General features: G+C 36.9%; 1 protein-coding gene across 11 annotated transcripts in view; it reads left to right on the plus strand.

Moving 5' to 3' along the window:
• STARD3NL (STARD3 N-terminal like) overlaps positions 1–21,242 on the plus strand; it is a 29,810-nt gene extending 8,568 nt beyond the window's left edge. For 3 of the 11 annotated variants that reach the window (XM_064506575.1, XM_064506576.1, XM_064506577.1), the window contains 10 exons: positions 3,303–3,599; positions 6,847–6,924; positions 9,043–9,120; positions 10,529–10,579; positions 10,832–10,885; positions 10,989–11,106; positions 11,509–11,574; positions 13,992–14,090; positions 19,859–19,928; positions 20,777–21,242. In XM_064506575.1, coding sequence (XP_064362645.1) covers positions 3,375–3,599; positions 6,847–6,924; positions 9,043–9,120; positions 10,529–10,579; positions 10,832–10,885; positions 10,989–11,106; positions 11,509–11,574; positions 13,992–14,090; positions 19,859–19,911 — 822 coding nt within the window. In that variant the 5' untranslated portion in view covers positions 3,303–3,374 and the 3' untranslated portion in view covers positions 19,912–19,928; positions 20,777–21,242. Of the gene's footprint in view, positions 1–3,302; positions 3,600–5,405; positions 5,513–6,846; positions 6,925–9,042; positions 9,121–10,528; positions 10,580–10,831; positions 10,886–10,988; positions 11,107–11,508; positions 11,575–13,991; positions 14,091–19,858; positions 19,929–20,776 lie in introns of those variants that run through there. The other 8 variants (XM_064506583.1, XM_064506579.1, XM_064506578.1 and 5 more) reach the window with 8 other exon arrangements.
• Positions 21,243–21,709: the final 467 nt, after the last annotated feature.

Here is a 21,709-nt window from a genome sequence, read left to right on the forward strand (position 1 = left end):
TGTGTGTTTTTTACTTTGAAAGAAAAGTAATAAGCTATGTTGATGCTCATGCATAATAAATTAACATAAGCATAACAAAAGTAAATTAAAACAAGATTAAAAGGAAGAACAGGGATAGTATAATGGTAGGAAAGAGAAATACAGTCCTGATCTTGTGTCTCTGAGATATATGTGTATCTGCTTGCATCAGTTTGAGTGAAAATAATTTTATTAATTGTACATATAACTTGATAACCATGGGTTAGTTCTCTCCGTGTATTACTAAAGCTTATTAGGCTTCAGGGCAGGGAAGGATTTGAGTCTTGACTGTGATAGTTTTAATAAACTCGATTAGTTTTCACTTGTTGTACTAGTTAGTGCTATTAGTAAGAGTAAAATCTTTAGTTCTCTAGGAAAAGTTTTGGAATAGAATTCTGTCTTTGAAAGCCTGAGTTATGGCTATAACTGTTAAGTGTTTAAAAAACAACAACAACAAAACCCCATTCATTTTATATGAAATAAATACAAACTTTGTTCCTTCTCAGGAAAAAAAATATTTGAACATAGCTCTTAGCTATGTAGGTTTTCTAGAATAATCTGTTAAATGTCTTAGTGTTAGGAGTTGAGTGAAAGTGAGTGTATGCAGTTGCTAAGCAAAAAAACAAAACAAAAAAAAAACTTATTTTTCTTTCTCTTGGAGTCAGAAAGGGTGAAGAGGAAATATACCACAAATATACTAATGCAGATAATTGGGGGAAAAAGAGATTTTTTTCTTTCTTAAAATATTTTGACATTCCAATAAGCTTATAGTTGGTATGAAGTTGTGAGTCTGATGTTACTAGTGAAATTGATGGCAGTTAGTAGTATTTCTATTCATGGGAACAGAAGAAAAAAATAAATGGCAGAGCTCTTCAGAATTTTTATTTACTTTCCAAAATTGTGCCTTTTCTTTAAGGAGCAACACAAATCTTTACGTATAGAGTACAAACTTTAATAATTATTTAAGATATTAGGATATAACCTTGTTTCTTAACTTTTTTGTATACTATTCTGAAATATTTCCATGTATAGTAGTGGATGATTAGATGATATGCTTTGTTCTGAGTAGTCATTTCAGATAATTTGTGGTTATTATCAAACTAAAGGATTGATGTGATGTGTAAAAGGAGGTTTAGTGTCTGGTATTTGAAACAGATAAGGAAGCGTAAAGGAATTTCTGATTGAAAATGTATGTCAATACAGTCAGGGAGAAGCAGGTTCTTCAGAATTCTCAGTGTGAAATAATTCCACATTCAGGTTCTTAAAGTAAAACTTCCTACCTTTCAATACTTTGAATGAATGTGTGTGTTGTTTTGTGTTTAAAGGTAGAAGCATGATGTGGGTTCTCTTTAACTTCAGAGTTTGACCACTTGCCTAACAGTGTTTATAAACTCTTAATGACTCAGGGTATATGACTCAGGGGAGGAAGCATGTATTAGAATTGAGATTGTACTTACTGGGAATAGTTGTTGCACAGATTCTGACGACACCTCCCACCAAAGGTGGATAAACATGACAGTGACTGTGAGATGTAATGAAGATGTTCAGGTCTAGATCTGCTTTAAAAAAAAAAAAAAAAGAAAAAGAAAGAAATTTTGGAACAGGAGAGAGTGGACTCTAACAACTCTGCCCTCTCTGTTAATGTTGAAACTGGTTATCTGTGCCTTATGTTCCCACTTCTTAACTTCTCTCGTCGTGTGTGCTGTGCTAAAATCTCTTGAAAAGAGGTTAGCCCCTGCTTTAAGGGCCTATCAGCTTTCCAAGTCCTGTAATTTATGATTGAGAACTAAAACATGTGTTCCATGGGTTGGTTTTGGAAAGCCAAGGGCAGCAGCGGCCTGGAATTGATTCCCCAGACAGGAGCAGGATGGCAGTAGCCTGCTAATAGTCTTGAGCTTGGTTCGGCTCATAGCCAGATCCCAGAATGCCATGGTTGTGCTGGCTTCATTCGCCTCCGATAGCTTATTCCCTTCAGTCAGAAACTTGACTGACGAGGTGGCTTCCGTCTTGGCATGGGTCTGTTACTGTTCCTGTGATGTAGCCCAAGAAGAGCTGATTTGAACTGCCTGAAAGTTGCATATGACCTGAACTAAACATTGATCACCTCTGGCTTGTCTGCCTTTTCCTGAGCGGTGATCTGTGTGCCCAGGCCACTCCCTACCCCACTTTTCCTTTTCCCATATGTCCCTATATTCTCATGTTTGCCTGGTGTTGCATTACAGATCCCCATCCATTTTTCGCCTTATGCTTAGACTTTCTATACCATTGGACAATTTGCGTTTGAAACACTGTAGTTACTTGGAATCAAAGAACCAGAAAGACTTTTGTCTATTTTGCCATTCCTGAAAGATGGGCCACGCAGGAAGAGGTGAAGTTTTGGTTCTTGACTTGCAGAAAGTTATGCTCCAAGCATTACAGAAGCTTGTCTGATGTGACTTATATTGCAGGAAATAGAGCTTTATATTCTGAGTATTTGCATAAAATTAAATTTTGTCTGTTTTCTTGAAACATTTGTGATTTCCTTTGTTAACACTTCCTAGAAGCTTTAATTAGAAAAAGGTTCCCATGGACTAATATAGTGAATCATATACCAAACTGTCCAAGTTTTATATGAAATTTAGCCTGAGAATATTTTTGAAAAGCCCTGTCAATAGAGAAGACTTAATGCAATTGCCTTTACCTTTTGCTGCTGAGTTGCACAGAGACCAGTCTGGCAATATAAACTGTCACAGCAACTGTGGTTATCTGCAGATCAAATGTCAATGTATTTACCCTAAAGAATGATTACTAAATGATTACTAAAGAATGATTACTATTCAGTTATTTTAATGGACTTCTGGTCTCTTCACTGGTGCCAACGCTGGATGTGCTAATGCCTAAGGCTGCCATATTTCAACAACTTATGTGGAAGACCTCTTTTAAATTAGCTTACTATTGATAGCATTTAAATCAGTATAGGTAACTTGTTGCATAACATCATGCCTTTTATTCATGCCTGTTTAATGCTCAATCCAACTAAAGGGAGATTGCAGCCTTCTAAATCTAGGCAGTGCTCCCTCATTCCGAGCTGTCTAATTGAACATTAGTTCTCTGTTTCATAAATCTTCTGAGAGATGAAGAGACCATAGAAATGTCTCATTTTAGAAACATTTTTCAGAATCTACTTGCCAAATGCCCTTAGTTGTCAGATTAGCAAAAAGAAATCTCACATGGTAAGATGAAGTTCTTTAGTGGAGTTTTTGGTGACTAATGTCTTTTTTTTTCTTTTTAATTTTGTTTTAAAGAAATTCTTGCTATATGGATCAGCCTTCTAGTGATGGTGAAGCAGGAAGAGGACTACTCTAAACAAACCGAGGATGAATTGGGTGCCAGATGATGCAGAAAATGCTCACAGTAGCAGTGTGGAATCCTGTCCTTCCTTGCGGGATGTCCAGTCCATCAACCCAGCGCAGCTGATGGCAAGAATTGAGTCATATGAAGGAAGAGAGAAGAAAGGAATTTCAGATGTCAGAAGGACTTTCTGTTTGTTTGTTACATTTGATCTCTTATTCGTAACCTTGCTGTGGATAATAGAGTTAAATGTGAGTTGTCTTTTCAGTATTGTTAGACTTTATTTATTGGATAATTTATTTTGGAACTGATTAGTAAGTTGTTCTTTTCTATGCCAAATGTATGCTATTTGTATCTTTATTTAAACTAAAGTAGCTTCTTCTTTAGTTTTTGTGAGCATAATATCTATTTACCTGAACCTGTTTTTAGTCACTGGATGTGTGCCTTATTTTATTCATATCATTAAATCCTTTGACATTCCTGTAATCTACTAACTTAGTCTGTTAACTAACTGAAGAAACCATTGGAAATCCAGTGACCTTTTCAGGCAGCAAGTAAATAAAAAACATTATTGAACTTCTTTAAATAGGATAAGAAGCGTGAATTTTAACAAGATTCAACAGTTTGCTGCCTTCTCAGTAGCTGAAAAAGTCTTTGAGGTGTTAGTCCTTGGAAAAACTTGCAGTGGCCAAAGCTTTTCTTTTGCAGTGGTGCGTTTTCTTTAAGCCAACCTTAGTATAACATTGTTTATGACAGGGTGCGTTTGAACAACAACATAAACTCCCACAGTTACTTCTGTTCTTTTAAATCTAGCATTTGTAATTAGGAAAATGACTATTTTTGTTCTCATGAAATTTCCAAAAAACAGTAGGTTGGTTTATTTGTTAGTAGTTGATCAGTAACATCCTAGTTCTTGAGCAAAGTTTTAAACTATAGCCTGAAGTACATGTTTAAAAAAGAACACAAAAGAAAAATATGAGGAATCCCTTTCTTGGATAGTAAAGATCTTGAGTAAACATCTTTTTTTTTTGTCAGCATTCCTTTACAAGCTAACCAGCTTTTAGCTATTGATCTGACCCTGTGAAGCTTAGCCTTCTGATGCATTTTTAGGCCAATTTCTCAACCGCTTATTTGACTTAGAGGAACAGAATCTGGTTGTATATCTCTTGTTCAGGATTCAGAGCACAGACTTTCACATTAGTTCTCTTGGTATCTTTAGTTAAGACTCTGTATAGAAAATGTTATTGACTCCTGAAGTTTTATTTTGAATGTTGCAGCATTAAGGAACTTCAAGATGGCAGGCGTTAGCAGTTTTCTTTTTGTGGAAAAACTTTATTTTAAAGAAAAATTATGAACTAAGCCCTATAGTGTCAGAAGTCAGCAAGAATGAAAAAAACAGTTTTTGCCTTCGTAGGTCGTGGTATCATGACTGCCATATCATATGATAGCTGAGATTAACACATGGTTTGAAATTTTTTTTTGGTTGGTTGGTTTGGGTTTTCGTTTAGCTAAGTTTTCTTCACAGGGAAGTCATAGTATTGCATTATGCTTGTCCTTCACTGATAAATAACTAATGGAGCTTCAGAACTGCCACCAGTGTTTCTCTAAATATTGTTTGAATAAATCTATCAGATCTAGATCTTTATTATTGTTTCTTTATTTATTAGAAGCTACAGAGTGGACAGTCACCAAAATTTATTTCAGTAGGAGCAACAGTTGGAGTGGGTAGCTTGAGAATGTTGTAGGGAAAATGAAAATCAAGATCAGTTACCTTATATACTAGCAATATGCTTTCCCTTGGCCATCCATTATCCAAAGTGCTTAAGCATAATTTTTGTTTGTTTGTTTAAACACTTCAGGGAGTATTTCCATGGCAATTTGAGCAAACCCTAAATGAGGGCTGTCATGGTTCTCTGTTCATTCTTGCATTAGCATGGGTGCTTATGCAGCCACATGTTGAAAATTTCCTGAACTGTCTTAGTGTCAGTCATCAGCTGGTGCTGATGTGTCGCGTCATCTTATTCTTTGGTTTGTCTTTTCTTTGCTTTGTCCCTTAGGAAAGGACTGAGAGAACATGTTTGGGATCAGGGAGAAAGAAAGGACCAGGCAACCCTTGTTTAAATTGACCTAAAGTGCCATGGAGCAGTGTCCCACACATTACTTTGTACGCATCTTTCCTTCTGTTTCCTCATAAATGCTTCCCAAAAACATGTGAGCAATCTAGTTACCATTTTCCTCCATCTTCTTCTATATTCTGTCTAGTATATCTTTCTTATCTATGCTGGAAACAGATGATGATTCCTGATAACGGCAGAGCAAACAAGAGAAAGCAATACGTAAAAATATCTTTGTCAGCTAGCCAGAGGTGGGGTGAAATGAAGGGAGGGTTGAAGAAACAGAAGAAACTTGTGGTTGGTGAATAGTTCCAGAAAAGAACTCTAAAATACTGGCAGTATAATTGAGAAAAGAGTATGGAAGTATCTATGCTGTATTGCTTTGACATGGTGAGTGTATGTTGTTGCGATGCTTTGGTATCTCCTTTCTTTGGAAGGATGACAGTAGTCAAACAGTATTAAAGCCTTCTGTTGCTGTTGTTTTCTAGTGCATTACATACTTATTTCATGTATCTAATCTAAGTCTAATCTCAATTATCTAATTTAATGTTAAAAACAGTCTTTGGAATAGTGTGTGAACATGAAGGTTCTTCACTCCCAGCTAAGCTGTGTTCCTCTTGTTTTCTCACCCAAGACATCTTAAATTATTTTCTTACTGGCACAGCTTGAACAGGAGAGGTGATGAGAACTTGCACCAAAAAAACGTTGTGGCTAAGGAAGATGTAGTTTCAAATCCCTGCAAGCAAAGGAAAGAGCTAAACTTGTGTGTTAGTTATTTGTGGGGGAATGTTCTAATGATCTAAGCTGCTGCAGCTGCTTTATTTTTTTACAGTATTTTTTGCTCAGTTCTGTAGAATCGATAGCATATATGCTTTTCAGGAAAAAAGCTGGAATATGAATTCAGTAACTTAGCTAGAATTCAAGTGCTGAAGCCTAAAAGAAGTAACCTTAGTATTTTTGATTGTCAGTATGTGAGTAACTAGAGCTTTCTGCATGGCTTTTTGCTCAACATATTGGCTGTTTTGATCCTTCTGAGATGTAAAACTCTCAGTGAATTTGTATAGGAGAACTTAGACTTAAACCTCTCTTCTTCCCTCAACATCTTATTTGCTTTTACTTTAGGATAGTCTGAAGTGTAGCTTGAATAGGTCAGGTTATTAATGTTCATAATCCTAGAGTATTTTGACTTTGAAATTGTAAAAAATCATGAAAGACAAATGAGGATAACAGTTTTGATGTTCATACTTAGTGTGTATGTCCTCTGTACTTAATTTCATGATGTTTTTGTGCATCGATGGGGAACTATTAATTTGGTCTTTCAAATATGTATTTTTGCTTCAGTAATTCTGTTCTAGAGCTGTTACGTGTCTTTGTTCCTTTGTAGGTAAAAGGAGGCATTGAGACTACTTTAGAGAAAGAAGTCCTGCAATATGACTACTCTTCCTCATATTTTGATATATTTGTAAGTGTTCTCAAAAAAAAAAAAAAAGGCAAGAATATAATCTTCCCACTTTCCTCCTTCCCTAGATGTGACCTAGTTTCAGTCCTGTGAAAGGGTTGGTCTTTTCTTGATAAAGTAGGAGTTGTGCCAAATTTCACCTGTCTTGGGGTTGCCTACCCCTGCTTTAACCGCAAGTGCTCATGGAGCCTGTTGGTAGAGGTGCTTAAGCACACTTAAATTGGATCTTCTACTTTGGGAGAAAAAAGATGAAAAACTCTGTCAAGAATGAGAGACTAATCTAACACAGAGAATTCATTAAGGGAAAGAAAAGACCAGTAGTCCTCCAATTGTAAAAACATTCTGTTTAAATTGACACTTTCATTCTTCCACAGAAATATTCCCTCATAATGAGGAGAGACTTCTTCCCAGTTTGCCTGTATGGATCAGTTTTTTCCCCTAGATTCCTGTTTTTTAACTAAAACAGATTTTTAATGTTGCACTAAAAAATGGATGACAAGAAGTATGATTTTCATTTCTTATGCACAAGAGCCTTAGGGACCTGGAAGGAGCTCTGCTGTTTTAGGAAACTTTTCTGTCTTTCAGCTAGGCTGTAGCTCTGTGGTTGCATTACATTTTGCACTGTATGGACCGTTGAGTTATTGATCTCCAAGCAAAGCTTGTGTTTTTTTATCTGCAGATCTTGTAAAGGGCCCCATCTTTTTGCATGGCCATTAATTCTACTAGAGATGCCCTGCAGAGATGAGTTGTTTTGGTATATATCATTTTATACTAATGACTGTATTGAGAATCTCTCTTTGAAACTGGTATAAAAATCTGTCCTTCCTTCTGCATTGGAACATTTACTGTGTCAAATAGAATGAGGCATTGGATACGAAAGATTTATAAGCTAGCAAACTATGCTGCTTCTCTCTTTACCTCCCGTTATTTTGCTGGCAGTTTCTCCACGATGTATGTTACTGCAGAAGCAAAAAGTGTTATTTGTTAATTTGGATGCACTGGCAATTATTTTGCCTGTAGCCAAACCAAGGGTTAAAAACATCTAATGTCAAGTAGTATACCTTTATTCTTTGGGAAGGGACTAGGTCATTGGAATAGCATGTAAGCTCACAAATCATTTGCAGAATTCTTCTCTTTCTGGTACAAATGTCCAAAATGTACATATTTGCATAATATCAAATGGGTTCATTGTACCTCTGGTCATTTCCTTCATTGTTTCTGTTTGTTTGTTTTTGTTATTTCCCCCTTTTCCAAAAGACAGATCTCTTCAGTTTCAAGTCTTTGTTTTACATTTTATAGATTGTGAGCATATCTTTTAAAGGAAGTTAGAGGCAGTATAAAATTGAGGAATAAACAGAGAAACAGAGGACTAGGGTCCCTGATCCAGAAATCTCATCTGGCTGTTGCTATTGATTCATTCTCTGGCCTAGAGCAAATCCTGTAGTTCACCTTCTTTCACTGCAAGATGTTTGGAACGGCTTGCTTCTTAGCTATGCTTAAGTACTTGCTTACCTGTGAAAAAGTAGGGCTGTTTTTTTGGATGTGGTAAGAAAATAGAACAACTGCAGGCATCTCCACAAAGAATAATCGATGTTTGCAATGTCGAGATTTCAATAAATACTTTAAATTTAATGAATAGAAAATCTTTTTAAATTCTCCCGTGCATTTTTGAAGTCTGGCCAATTTGGAATGGTATTTTTGCATAGTAGCACACTAGAAAGATTAGTGAGATGTACAGTGACACTTAATGTATTTGCTGGTTTAACTCTGTCTAGATTGAACTGCTTAGATTCCAGTTAGATAAAATGATCATAAACATACTTTATGAAGTTTTTTTTTACATTTCTAACTTACATTTGTGGAATAGCACATGCTTGCATATTTGATGCCATGTAAGCATGTGAGTGATGTCATCAACTGTGTCCTTTAAAAATGGAAAATGATATGCTATTTCTATCTTAATAAGCAACTCCACTTTCAAATTTGTTTCTTAATAACAGAACTTGGTTTGTCCTGTTTTAAATTGTTTTATAAGCAGTTAGTATTTTCAGTGAGCTGAGAATCTTGTGGTTCTTCTGTGTTCTGAATTAACCAACAAATATTTTTTTCCTTTCTCTATAGCTACTGGCAGTCTTTCGATTTAAGGTGTTAATACTTGCATATGCAATGTGCAGACTGCGCCATTGGTGGGCAATAGCTGTGAGTAGTAGCCAAGCATAATGGAGTTTTAACTAGAATGGGTCAAACTTAGACAAATTTTAGATGCCTCTTAACGTTTGTTTGTTAAGAATCATCTTGATGCTATATATAAAAATTCACTGTACAGTAACTAGTAACAGATTAAAAACTTCTGTTCTGGAAGATGTTCAGCTTAAAGACAAAATTAATATCACAGTGGGTGTGATCCTTAGTAAGCATTATGTTAATACAAATTGAAGGCTTATTTTGAATTCAGTATGTATGCCTAATCCCTTGTTATCTCTGACTTCTTAATTGAAGTTTGAAATATACATGCACTGGAAATAATGAACTGTATTCCAAAAAGGAGTTATCATTTTTGTACCAGATATCCAGTTCTGTGTTAACTCCCAAATTCTTAGCTTTTTAGAGAGTTTTGAATACCAGCCATTGAGCTTGTATTGCTTCTTGTTCTGAGGCAAAATGTAGATTATGCATCCCTTAGAAAGAAAGTTCTTGAACTATAGCCAGTGATATTTCTTTCAGTGGGTTAGAACAAATATCTTTAATGCAGCTGTGCTATGTGGATGAGAATGAATGCAAAACTGCTTAATGATGAACTCATGCTTCCATCTGTGTGTTTGCCGAAAAATTAATACTGCAGCTTGTAATATGAAATGCGTATTGCTGGTTCAGTATACTGTAAATCTTAGAGGTTTTTTCCTTACATTATGGTAGCTGCATGTAGAGTATGTCCATGTATAACTTTCTTCAACTGAGTAGCATGCAATCTGTTTAGTAGTCTGAGATTGCCGTCATGATTTTTGAAGTTATTAGCATGACACACAAGTATATACATGGTAGTAATTGCTGCTCTGATTGTGATGGGATTTTTATTGCAAAGTGCATGCATCTCAAAACACCTTACTCATAGCTGTGTAGCTTTAGAATATTTTTTACAATGACATCCTCCAACTTGATGCAGTTTGGTTATGAGCTGGCGAGGGCCAACCCATCTTGTTGGTAGGCAGTAGACATATAAAGCTTCACTGAAGGTTGTGCAGAAGCCACTTAGCTTAAAATCCCATTTGCACTTACCAGAAGCTTGTTATGTTTTCTTATTATTTAAAGAAGTGCTGGACCCAAATGCACTAATATAGTTAGAAGCTTTAAGTGCACACTACTTGTCCATTGCCTTTTTCTACAGACACAAGGTCTGTTTTATCTCACTTCCCCTTTTTCAGATAGGAAATAGGAATATTAAGTCTTCAACAAAAATTACATATTTTTCACAGCATGAGAGGGTGAATTACAATACTAATTCAGGTTTTCTCATGCAAAGATGCTTTGTTATTTGAAATGATTGCTTTGATGTGAATAGTATATTGAAAAGCATTTGGAATAATAGCTATTTGCTTTTTCTCAATAGATATCTTTTTTAGGGGAGTTGGTGAATAAAATATTGCATCATCATTATACAGTAAGATCACAATTTATACAACTCAGTATTTGCATAGCATCTAAACTGTCTGCTGAATGGAAATGAGCATTTGGAGATGTCCATATTCAGGAGGTTATTTTAATAAACTTAATTATACTTGATAAATTTTGTTAATCTATGATCTTGCTGTTGTTGGTAAATACTTTTAAAGCTGCAACTGATAAATAATTGCAGAAATAAGAAAGTAAATGCAGTTATTAGTCTTAACTGTTCTTACCCTGTCTCTTTCAGTTTACAACAGCAGTGACCAGTGCCTTTTTATTAGCAAAAGTAATTATTTCACAGGTATATATATTCTAATCAAATGTTTGTATGTTTGTTTTTGCTTCTTGAAGAAGCAGCATTCTTGAAGATAATTTCTGTAATGTGTGGTTTTGTTTCCTTCAAGCTGTTTTCACAGGGTGCTTTTGGCTATGTGCTCCCCATCATATCCTTCATACTTGCCTGGATTGAAACCTGGTTCTTAGACTTTAAAGTGTTACCACAAGAAGCAGAAGAAGAAAACAGTAAGCTTTTGTTATTCCCGTCAGTCACTGCAGTTGGCTATATTCAGTCCCATACTATACAGCAAAAGATTGCTTCTTTCGGTTCTTCAAGAACTTAGAGCCGTGGAAAAATTATTCATATGGTATATTTTTTTCTTTTTCTTGAAGGAATGTGTGTGCCTTTGAAGAAGTGGAGTTTCAATTTATTTAGCGAGGCCAGGTTAAAAGTTACAATAGCCAGATCAGTAATTTGTCAAGCACTCAGGAGCATATCTAATTTTGTACGGTTAAGGCGTGAAAATTTAACTGGTTTGGGCTTGTAAAATTTTATTTTGTGGGTAATATACAGAAGAAGTTACTGGTTCCTCTTCTAGGAAGAATAGACACAATAACTAACTCTGTGTCACTAACTCTTCTTTTGAGGTGGAAAGGGAACACGAAGAAGTATTGTGGAGAGTCTCCTTCATGCACAGATTGAGACCAGAGCAAGTATGAATTTCAGCCTCTTCAAGATGAGGCAGCAGGTCATCTGACCCCAGGAACGCATTCAGTTAAATAGAGGAAACTCATTGATTTAGTGAAAGAGAACATTACTTGGGTGGTGAGGAAAAGAAAGTATAAATTTCTGCTAGAGATGTTCTCTCTAGTTTCAACAGCAGGAGGGTAATTATATAGAGAACCTTTTATTTGTGCATCACTTTTGGAAATACGGTCTGAAACTGTTCCAAGGAATGTCTTTGCCTGTTAGGTTAATAACAAAACCTTGAAATGGGCGTGGATGTCTCCAGTTCCTTGTGCTCTGAAATGCATAGCCTTTCTACTTTGTCCCCTTCCCTCCACTTTCCCCCCCACTCTTAGAAAAAAGTTTATTAAATAAAGACGTTGTGTTTTGCCTAAAGAAAGGAAAAATTAGTGTACTCCCCTCTCTCTTTTTTTTTGGGGGGGGGGAGGGGCAGGACAATGCAGCTTTATCCCACTTTGTCTCAGTAGACAAGAAACCTAACCAGTTCAGGAACTTTTGCATATCTTACACTATTCATAGACTAAGAAAAGATTTGACACATACACATCAAGTAATTGATAAAAAAAATGATATTCATAAATCCAGATATTATTGATAAATCCATGTGAAACTTGGTGGTATTTTCTTTTTTTAATTTCTACTAAGCTGGAAACAGTTAGTTGTAACTTAGCGTTTATCTAGAAATACAGTCTGTGTGCTTAATATTTGAACTCTATGTTCCAAAAAGAAGGCCGAATTTCCCTGGAAAATGCAGTTTTTAAGCAATTAAGTGAGACAAAAAATAGGCGTGTTTGGATTGTATTGTGTGGTACTTCTCATGCACAGGTAATTCTATGGTGCCTTGCATAATCTTAAGTTAGTTTGAGGCAGACAGGGAAGACAGCTCATGATAGTTTTTGTTTTTGACCAGGTATGTTTCTCTCATCTCTTTATTAGGAGTGGAAATGTGACTGTTTTCCATCTTACTATTGTGTTAAAAAACAATTTTCTAGCTTTTCTAGCTAATGCAATGCTGTTCATAACTTAACTTAATTTTTTAAGAACAAAAATTCTCCAAAACTGTCTTTCCAGTGAAAAAGCTTTCCAGCTCTAGATGCTTCCTTTTGAGCTTCTGTGAACAGTTCAACTAAATAAAGAATAAAATCCTTAGTAAAAAAATGTGGATGTATTTGAACGGAACATAGGCCAAGTCTGATTCTTGAGAAGAAGAGGATGAAATCCTCCTCTTTTTTTTTTTTTCCCCTTACCATCTCTCCATCTTTCCCACCCAGTGTGCCTTTTAATATTTTGTGACTTATGTAGAGACTGACTTTCCTCTTTTGGACAGAGTGGAAATAAAAGTAACATAGAGAAGTCTTCTTTGAACACTGAGCAGGTCACAGAAGAAGGACATTCATACATGTAGTCCTTATTTTTACAGTATTGATTAATTATTGAGGGTTATACATTTGATTGTATCATCCAGTTTTCATGCCTAGTGATTTTTACTTGACTGTAGTAGTTTCCATTTGCTTTCTTGCCACTGATAATTGGCTGCTTCTGGCTGTTATCTTTCATAACTGATTAATACAATAAATCAGTATGTGGAAATAGTAGATTGAGTTGGAAAGAGTTTGGGTTTTTATAATTGCTAGCTACCTCAAGTAGCTCTCCTGATCCAATAAAACATCAAGATTTTTTTCCCTGTCAATCTTCATGTGGCAGAGAGTAAAGGATGGAACTTTGATGGTCTTATGTTGACCTAAAATACCATCTTTACCCTGCTAGTTACCAGCAGACCTGTTGATGCCAGTAAGGGTGAGATGAGTTCCCTTTTCTCCCAGCCCCCCTTGTTTTTCTCTTGCCTCTCTTATACCCATCAGAATACCCCTCTTAACTCATTGCATTTGCTTGATTTTAGATGAAACTAAGTCTGTTGAGACAGATGAAGTGAAAGCAAGCTATTAATGGGGAGTTTACTTTGCCTCCTAATGAGGAGCCAAAGTGAGAAAATACATTTATTTGGTTACATGTGGCAGCTCACCTAGCATTAAAAATATGTTTCAGAGTTCTGGTTATATTAATGAATTTGCATATGGCATCCTAACCATGTAATTTCATATAGTGGGAGGAAGGATTCTTTCACTCACATATACAGTACCTCTGTTTGGCTGAAGTGTCTCTCTTTAGCTTACTGAAACTATATGGAAGACTTTAATGTTTCATTAATGATTTGTTTTTTTCTGAGCTATTTTTAATAGCAGTAACTTATTAGGAATGCTAATACAATACATTAATCTTTACTGTGACTTTTTTAATTTAAAATATTATGAATAATAGCCTGTTTTTTTTTATTTTTGGTTTTTTTTTTTGGTTTTTTTTTTTTTTTTTTTTTTTTTTTTAGGATTGTTGATAGCACAGGATGCCTCTGAGCGAGCAGCTCTTCTTCACCCAGGAGTCCTCTCTGATGGGCAGTTCTATTCTCCTCCTGAATCTGTAGCAGGTAGTTATGTTTGCATAATGAATGCTTTTTCTTGTTGGCATTAAAATTCTGCATGTTTTTCCCGCTTTAGAGTATAATGGGGGGTGTAAAGGGAAAAAAGTGTATTTTCCTTTTGAAATGAGAAATGTACTTTACAATCCTAAAATGAGGGATTCTTCTATAAAATAATTTAGTTAAGTTACAGCCTATCAGCTGAATCACAGTACAGGCATACCTCATTTTATTGCGCTTCGCAGATACTGCAGTCTTTACAAATTGAAGGTTTGTGGCGACCCTGCATCAAGCAAGTGTCTTGGCGCCATTTTTCCAACAGCATATGCTTGCTTCGTGTCTCTGTGTCACATTTTGGTAATTCTCACAATATTTCTAACTTTTTCATTATTATTGTATCTGTTATGGTGATCTATGATCAGTGATCTTTGTTACTATTGTAATTGTTTTGGGGCCTGCGCCCATATAAGATGGCAAACATAATCGATAAACGTTGTGTGTTCTGACTGTTCCACCAACTGGCCATTCTCCGATCTCTCTCCCTCTCCTTGGGCCTCCCTATTCCCTGAGACACAACAATATTGAAATTAGGCCAGTTAACCCTACAGTGAAAGGAAGAGTTGTATGTCTCTCACTTTAAATCAAAAGCTAGAAATGATAAAGCTTAGTGAGGAAGGCATGTTGAAAGCCCAGGTAGGCCAAAAGCTAGGCCTCTTGTGCCAAACAGTGGACACATGAATGATAAGAAAGCAAAACAGCCTTATTGCTGATACGCAGAAAGTTTTAGTGGCCTGGATAGAAGACCAAACCAGCCACAACATTCCCTTAAGCCAAAGGCTAATCCAGAGCAAGGATGTTCAAGCAAGCTGAGAGAGGTGAGGAAGCTGCAGAAGAAAAGTTTGAAGCTAGCAGAGGTTGGTTCATGAGGTTTAAGGAAAGAAGCCATCTCCGTAACATAAGTGCAAGGTGAAGCAGCAAGTGCAGATATAGAAGCTGCAGCAAGTTATCCGGAAGATCTAGCTAAGGTAATTGATGAAGGTGGCTACACTAAACAACAGATTTTCAATGTAGACTAAACAGCCTTATATTGGAAGATGACGCCATCTAGGACTTTCACAGCTAGAGAGGAGAAGTCAATGCCTGGCTTCAAAGGACAGGCTGACTCTCTTGTGAGGGACTAATGCAGCTGGTGACTTTAAGTTGAGACCAATGCTTGTTTACCATTCCGAAAATCTTAGGGCCCTTCAGAATGATGCTAAATCTCTGCTTGTCTCTATAAATGGAACAACAAAGCCTGGATGACAGCTCATCTGTTTACAGCATGGTTTACTGAATATTTTAAGCCCACTGTTGAGACCTACTGCTCAGAAAAAGATTCCTTTCAAAATATTACTGCTCATTGATAATGCATCTGGTCGCCCAAGAGCTCTGATGGAGATGTACAACGAGATTGATGTTGCTTTCATGCCTGCTAATGCAGCATCTCTTCTGCAGCCCATGGATCAAGGAGCACTTTCGAATTTCACGTCTTATTATTTAACAAATACATTTCATAAGGCTATAGCTGCCATAGATAGTGATTCCTCTGATGGATCTGGGCAAAGTAAATTGAAAACCTTCTGGAAAGGATTCACCATTCTAGATGCCATTAAGAACATCTGTGATTCATGAGAGGAGGTGAAAATAGCAACATTAACAGGAGTTTGGAAGAAGTTGATTCCAACCCTCATGGATGACTTGGAGGGGTTCGAGACATCAGTGGAGGAAGTAACGGCAGGTGTGGTGGAAATAGCAGGAGAACTAGAATTAGAAGTGGAGCCTGAAGATGTGACTGAATTGCTGCAATTTCCTGATAAAACTTAAATGGATGAGGAGTTGCTTCTTATGGATGAGCAAAGAAAGAGGTTTCTTGAGGTGGAATCTACTCCTGGTGAAGATGCTGTGAACATTGTTGAAATGACAACAAAGGATTTAGAGTGTTACATAAACTTAGTTGATAAAGCAGCGGCAGGGTCTGAGAGGACTGACTCCAGTTTTGAAAGAAGTTCTATTGTGGGTAAAATGCTATCAAACAGCATCACATGCTACAGAGAAATCCTTTGTGAAAGGAAGAGTCAATCGATGTGGCAAACTTCATTCTTGTCTTATTTTAAGAAATGGCCGCAGCTGCCCGAACCTTCAGCAGCCACCACTGTGATCAGTCAGCAGCCATCAGCATTGAGGCAGGACCCTCCATCAGCAAAAAGATTACGACTTGCTGAAGGCTCAGATGAGCGTTAGCATTTTTTAGCAATAAAGTATTTTTTAGTTAAGGTATGTACATTGGTTTTTTTAGACATAATGCTATCGCACACTTAATAGACTACAGTATAGTGTGAGCATAACTTTCATATGCACTGGGAAACCAAAAAAATCGTCTGACTTGCTTTATTGCGATATTCACTTTATTGTGGTGGTCTGGAACCGAACCCGCAATATCTCCGAGGTGTGCCTGTACACTTAGTGGGCCTTCTCATATGCCTCAGAAGTGATATAAAATTTGCTGGATTAAACTATCATCAGTGGTTCTTTAATTCACAGCCTGGTCAGACTGAGATGACCTGGTCAGTTACCAGAGTCCAGGCAGCAGGCAAATAACCTGCTAAATGCATGGATTAGATTGCTTTAGATTTGTTTCATCCATTTCCAGCTAAGTTCTCTCAAGAATAATACAGGAAACAAACCTATACAGCATTTTAAAACTTTGAAAATAATTTATACATTGCTATAAATAATCTTACACTGCTGTAAATAACACAAAGATAACCTAAATACACTGCATCAGTTTTACACAATCATCTCTGAGTCCATTTCCATTTTTAGGGGAAGACTTCTAGAATTCATATCCAACTTGCATCTAGTTAAGTGTGTTGTTCAGAAGCAGTTAAGACTTTTCAAAGGATGAAGTGAGTTCTGTTGAATATTAGTATACTACTGGCTTTAAGATACAATACAGATAGTCTGACATAATTTGGTACTGCTACTGAAAGGGAGGGTGGTTATTGTTCGTTTCTGCTCCCTCTGTCCTGCTAGCAATGGTATTTATGCAGAACTGCCGCTATTTATTCCAGCCTAAGGTTGGAACTATGCCATATTGTGGGACAGTCGCTGAACCTGAAAGAAAACTGGTTTAAAACAAATTGAATTTTCAATCAAAGGCTCTTTTCCTTTCTCATAACTACAAAAAACATTTTCTCTCTATTTAGGGGGGGAAAAAAAAGTTAGCTGTGTGTATGTTAAATTTTTTGAGGATGAATATTAGTTATACCTTAACTCTATATATAGTGCATTTCATTCCAGTTGAGGTAAGAGGCGCATAAGCCAAAAAATAAATGGAAATACTGCAAGGTTTAAGAATTTGTTTGTAGATATTTTGAGAAAATAGGTAATTTCTTCATGGGTTGAGTGGATTTGAGTTTGACTTATTTGAGGACCCAGTGTGAATCCTAAAAACCCACGTCAGTCTCTTTATACTAAAATGTAAACGTCTCTTCTAAAGTTGTGTTTTATCATGTACTAGAATTAAAATCTTAATATCTGCTCAATGCTTACAGCTATCCTTGCTGTCCTCCATTATAAAGATATAACTGGTGATACCTTTGACAGCTTGATGGCTGCCTTTATATAGTTCCTGATTGTCTTTGCATAATAAATGGCCTACAGCTCCATCTAGGGATGACAAAGGATTAAGACAATGTCAAGTATAATGCTGTGCTGTACCAGTACATTATAAGTCAGGGAACATTTCTGTGCTTTGAGATAAAGTTACCATCCTTCCCACATGGAAATTGTTAAAACTTTTTGCAGTGGCCATGATCTCTGGGTGTAATGTAGATTTAAAAAAGTTAATGATTCAAACTCAGTATATATGCTCACTGATTTGTTTTGCCTGTCAGTAGATTTTGAGGCATATTGGTCAAAGGATTATGCTGGATTCAGCCTGGCTTTTTTGACAGTAAAATATACAGCGTGAGAGGAAATATGAGTTGAGCTAACATGTTTTTCTTGGCCGTTTGGCTGGCTTAACAGTACATGTGCAGTCAGCTACTCTGCCTCAGATTGCAAGTGATGACTACAGGCATTTGACTCTGCCATTGCTTTGACCTTAATGAGTTGCCACTGGTCACTTGGGCCTCAGTAACAGCTCACGTGCCTTCTGGTAGTCTGCCCCAAATGCCAAGTAAATTATATTGGTTTAAGCACCCTTTATGGGTATGAGAAATGAAAAACTGTCAAAAACAAATACTTGAACTAAAACGCTGAACTATTCTGAAAACTAGCAGAGATGTACAATAAAAATAGCTCCCAATTAAAAATATTTACTTCAAAATTCTGTACATGTTCAGATAAGATAAAACCATGGATTGTTGTAAGACAGCAATTTTTAGTCAATTCACCTTATGTATTGATAGGAAGAATTTTTAGAGATAAACTGTTCTTCATGCTCGTGCAGGCTAAATAAATACCTCTACTGACATGGTAACATGTCTAAAAACAAATACAACTTTCAGGAGGTGACATTAAAAACAGGCGCTATTAGAATTTGCAGTGTATTTATGTCTTAATGTTTCTCTTGAAGACAAACATATACAAGGACATAACTTTTTTGCTCCACTAGTTTATATGTGTTGAACCTTCATCTTCAATATAGGGTTTGGTTGCTGCATAGCCATTGTGGTAGTGTCAGGTGGAAAATTAGCCTGGAAACAGTTAATTTCTGCAGTTATTTAAATATTTCAGCCTCAAAATGAAAAGCAGTTATGCTGTTCCAGGAAAATGAAAGGACTTAGTTTGAGTAGTTTGGCAAAAACAAAAGCTTAATCCCTTTGTATTTCTTTTTTTTGCTTCATCGTGAGAGGGAATAGGGGTCTGTAATTGAGCTTTCAACTGGTAGCAGAAAGCTAAAGCTTTCCAGGCATTTTATCAAAGACTGTTCTTTCTTATTCTCATTTATTTTTCTGTGGGAGTCTCATTTAAGCTGCCCAAGACAAGTATATAAAAATACACAGGCTGGGGATGGGAATTTTCTCAGTAGTCCCAGATAGTGCTGACTGCCACCTCAGATGTAGGCAGGGACACATGTGGCTTGGAGTGGGGCTCCAGAAGTGCAGATCAGTGGTGCTCCCCTGAATTTGCTTAGTATCAGATTGTGGCCAGCCCTGGGACTAGCTCAGCTTTTTACTGTGGGCCTTGCAGCCCTTTGACTGTGAGAACAAAGAGCTGAGGCCAAGAAGAGGAGAAGACGACAACAAGCAGTAGTGGAGAGGCAGAGGGAGATGCTGGATGTGTGGTTGAGAGAAGATCTCTTGCCAGGGAGGCTAGTTGACAGCAATGATTAACTTTATAGAGCAGCCTTTCTTACTGCTTTGGGAATGTTATCACCATCTGTCTTCCAAAGTGCAGGCTAGAGCAAGGGAGAAACCCTGCTTGCCAGTGAACAAGTGTGCAGTTTTGTTCTGAGTGTGTTATAACGAAGGCTTGAAGCACCTGTTACATGACTCCATTGGCAGGCCAGGTGTTTCAGGAAGGATCCTAGGGCTGTTGCTTGGTTTTGATAACTATAACAAGCCTTCAAGGTGGCAAGTCTGACAACCAGACACGTACTTGAAAAGAAAAAGGAAGTGTTTTTAACAGAAATGCTTGCTTTGGAGTGCCTTTGGATAAATCGGTATCAGTGCTGGTCTTTTTTTATTTTTTTTCTTTAACCTAACTAATAACATTCCTTCCTTCCTATTTAGGATCAGATGAAGAATCTGAAGAAAAACAGGACAGTGAAAAACCAGTCGTATAGCAAATGAGGGAAAGCAGGTAAGTACCTTTGCACAGAACCTGAATTTTTTTAAAAGTATTTTTTCTTCTTAGCTTCTTCCCACATAATCTGGATGGTGGGGTAATTCTTGGGAGTTCATCTTTAAACCCATTCTCTCTTTCCTAGCAAGCAGATCAAGCAGGAAATCCTGCCAGGGAGGTATCTGGGTGTTGTGGAGCCTGTAGTTGTGCTCTTTGGCCCTTGAATGCTGGTTCACCCAGGCAAGAGGCTGGTGGCAGCTGAGCAGGGGTCTGAGGTAGCTGTGTTTTGGAATCCAGTGCAAAAGGCTGTGGGCTCGGGGTGAAACACCTCCAGCATTTCTTCCGTGACCATGCTGGAAGGACAGTGATGGACAAGAAGTGTAAAAACTCCCTTTCTGGAAGGGGAAAGAGAAATTTCTGTGGAGCTGGGAATGCAGGAGTACTAAGAAGAGATTTTCTTTTAGTTAAAGTCTAGGACAAATTTACCCATCTTGAAGGCTACATGGAGAAAAACACTTTGATATTTCCCCTCCTGCTCTTCCTGTGTAATGCAACAGAAGGGTTGCATCCTACTGTGTTACTTAGCATTTGGGGGCTGCCTTTTTTGTTATAAATGTCAGATGATTTGCTTATTCCAGTAATTATTTTCTTTTGGAATTGTCTTGCCCCGTGCCTTCACCTTCACCACAGATGATTATGGTATCTGAAGCTAGGGAGGCATAAATCTTCTTGAAATGGAAGTTTCTGATTTGAAAGGTTGTATCATGGGATAATGGATGCGCTTTTCTTTTCATCCTCACTGCTATCAATGTCTGTTGCCTTGCCTCACACTCTTCATTCACCCTGACTTGTGTAATCTGTTACAGGAAGAAAACTTCCGAGGGCAGTTGTTGGGATTCAGAAACTGTGACAACAGAATCTGTGGCTGACTTGCTGGTGGAGCTGCTAACAGGGGAATGTGTTCATTAGAAAGCAAAGGGAACAGTTCCGATGTACTGTAATACCTCAGCAACATGTACCTTATTCACATCTGTTTATTAGGTTGCCTCACAGGTGGTATGAAACTATTTGTCCATGATGTGTTCAGTGATTCTTGAAGTTGATCTTCTAATGACTAGATAACTACTGGAAAATGTTGTCTTGTGTACCTAATCCAAAGACTGGTAATATAATGAAGTATATTTAATGATTATTGGGATTCACTAGGTAAAATTATTTTATGTTGTTATAAATTTGTCGTTAGTCTTATGTTTACTTTTTTTTTAACTCCGTGCATTTTCTTTTTTTAATGGATATGCTCACTTTCTGAAATAAAAACGTTGGTAAAACCTGGGCAATGTGTTGTGATATTCTGTTAGTTGAGCTGCAGATCAGCTTGCACCACTCCCTTATTTCTGGCTGGGGAATGGGGGATTCTGAATCAGTTTTGGTTTGTCTAGATTTGGCTGCCTGTAGGAATGCCATCTTAACACTAGAGACTTGTCATTTCTTTGCCTGTTGTGTTTGCAGTATCTTCTGCAGTAACTTAATGACATGTCCTGTGCTGGTGGTGGACATTGTTCAGATTTAAGGAGGAGATGGAAGTAAGTGAGCCTTTGCAAATACAAGTGTTTCTTTACTATATATTTTCATCAGTCAGATATATTCTCAGATAAAGATCTTATTCCCACATACCTGTAATCCTTCTGAAGTGTTAATCATTGCTTGATCAAAAAAGTGTTAGATAACATGTAATTCTGGTCTGTCTTCATGACATATGAGAAGATGAGTGCTTCAGATTTCCATATTTAGTCTTTATG

The sequence above is a fragment of the Dromaius novaehollandiae genome, chromosome 2 (assembly GCF_036370855.1).
Source record: "Dromaius novaehollandiae isolate bDroNov1 chromosome 2, bDroNov1.hap1, whole genome shotgun sequence".
NCBI classification, from domain to species: Eukaryota; Metazoa; Chordata; class Aves; order Casuariiformes; family Dromaiidae; genus Dromaius; species Dromaius novaehollandiae.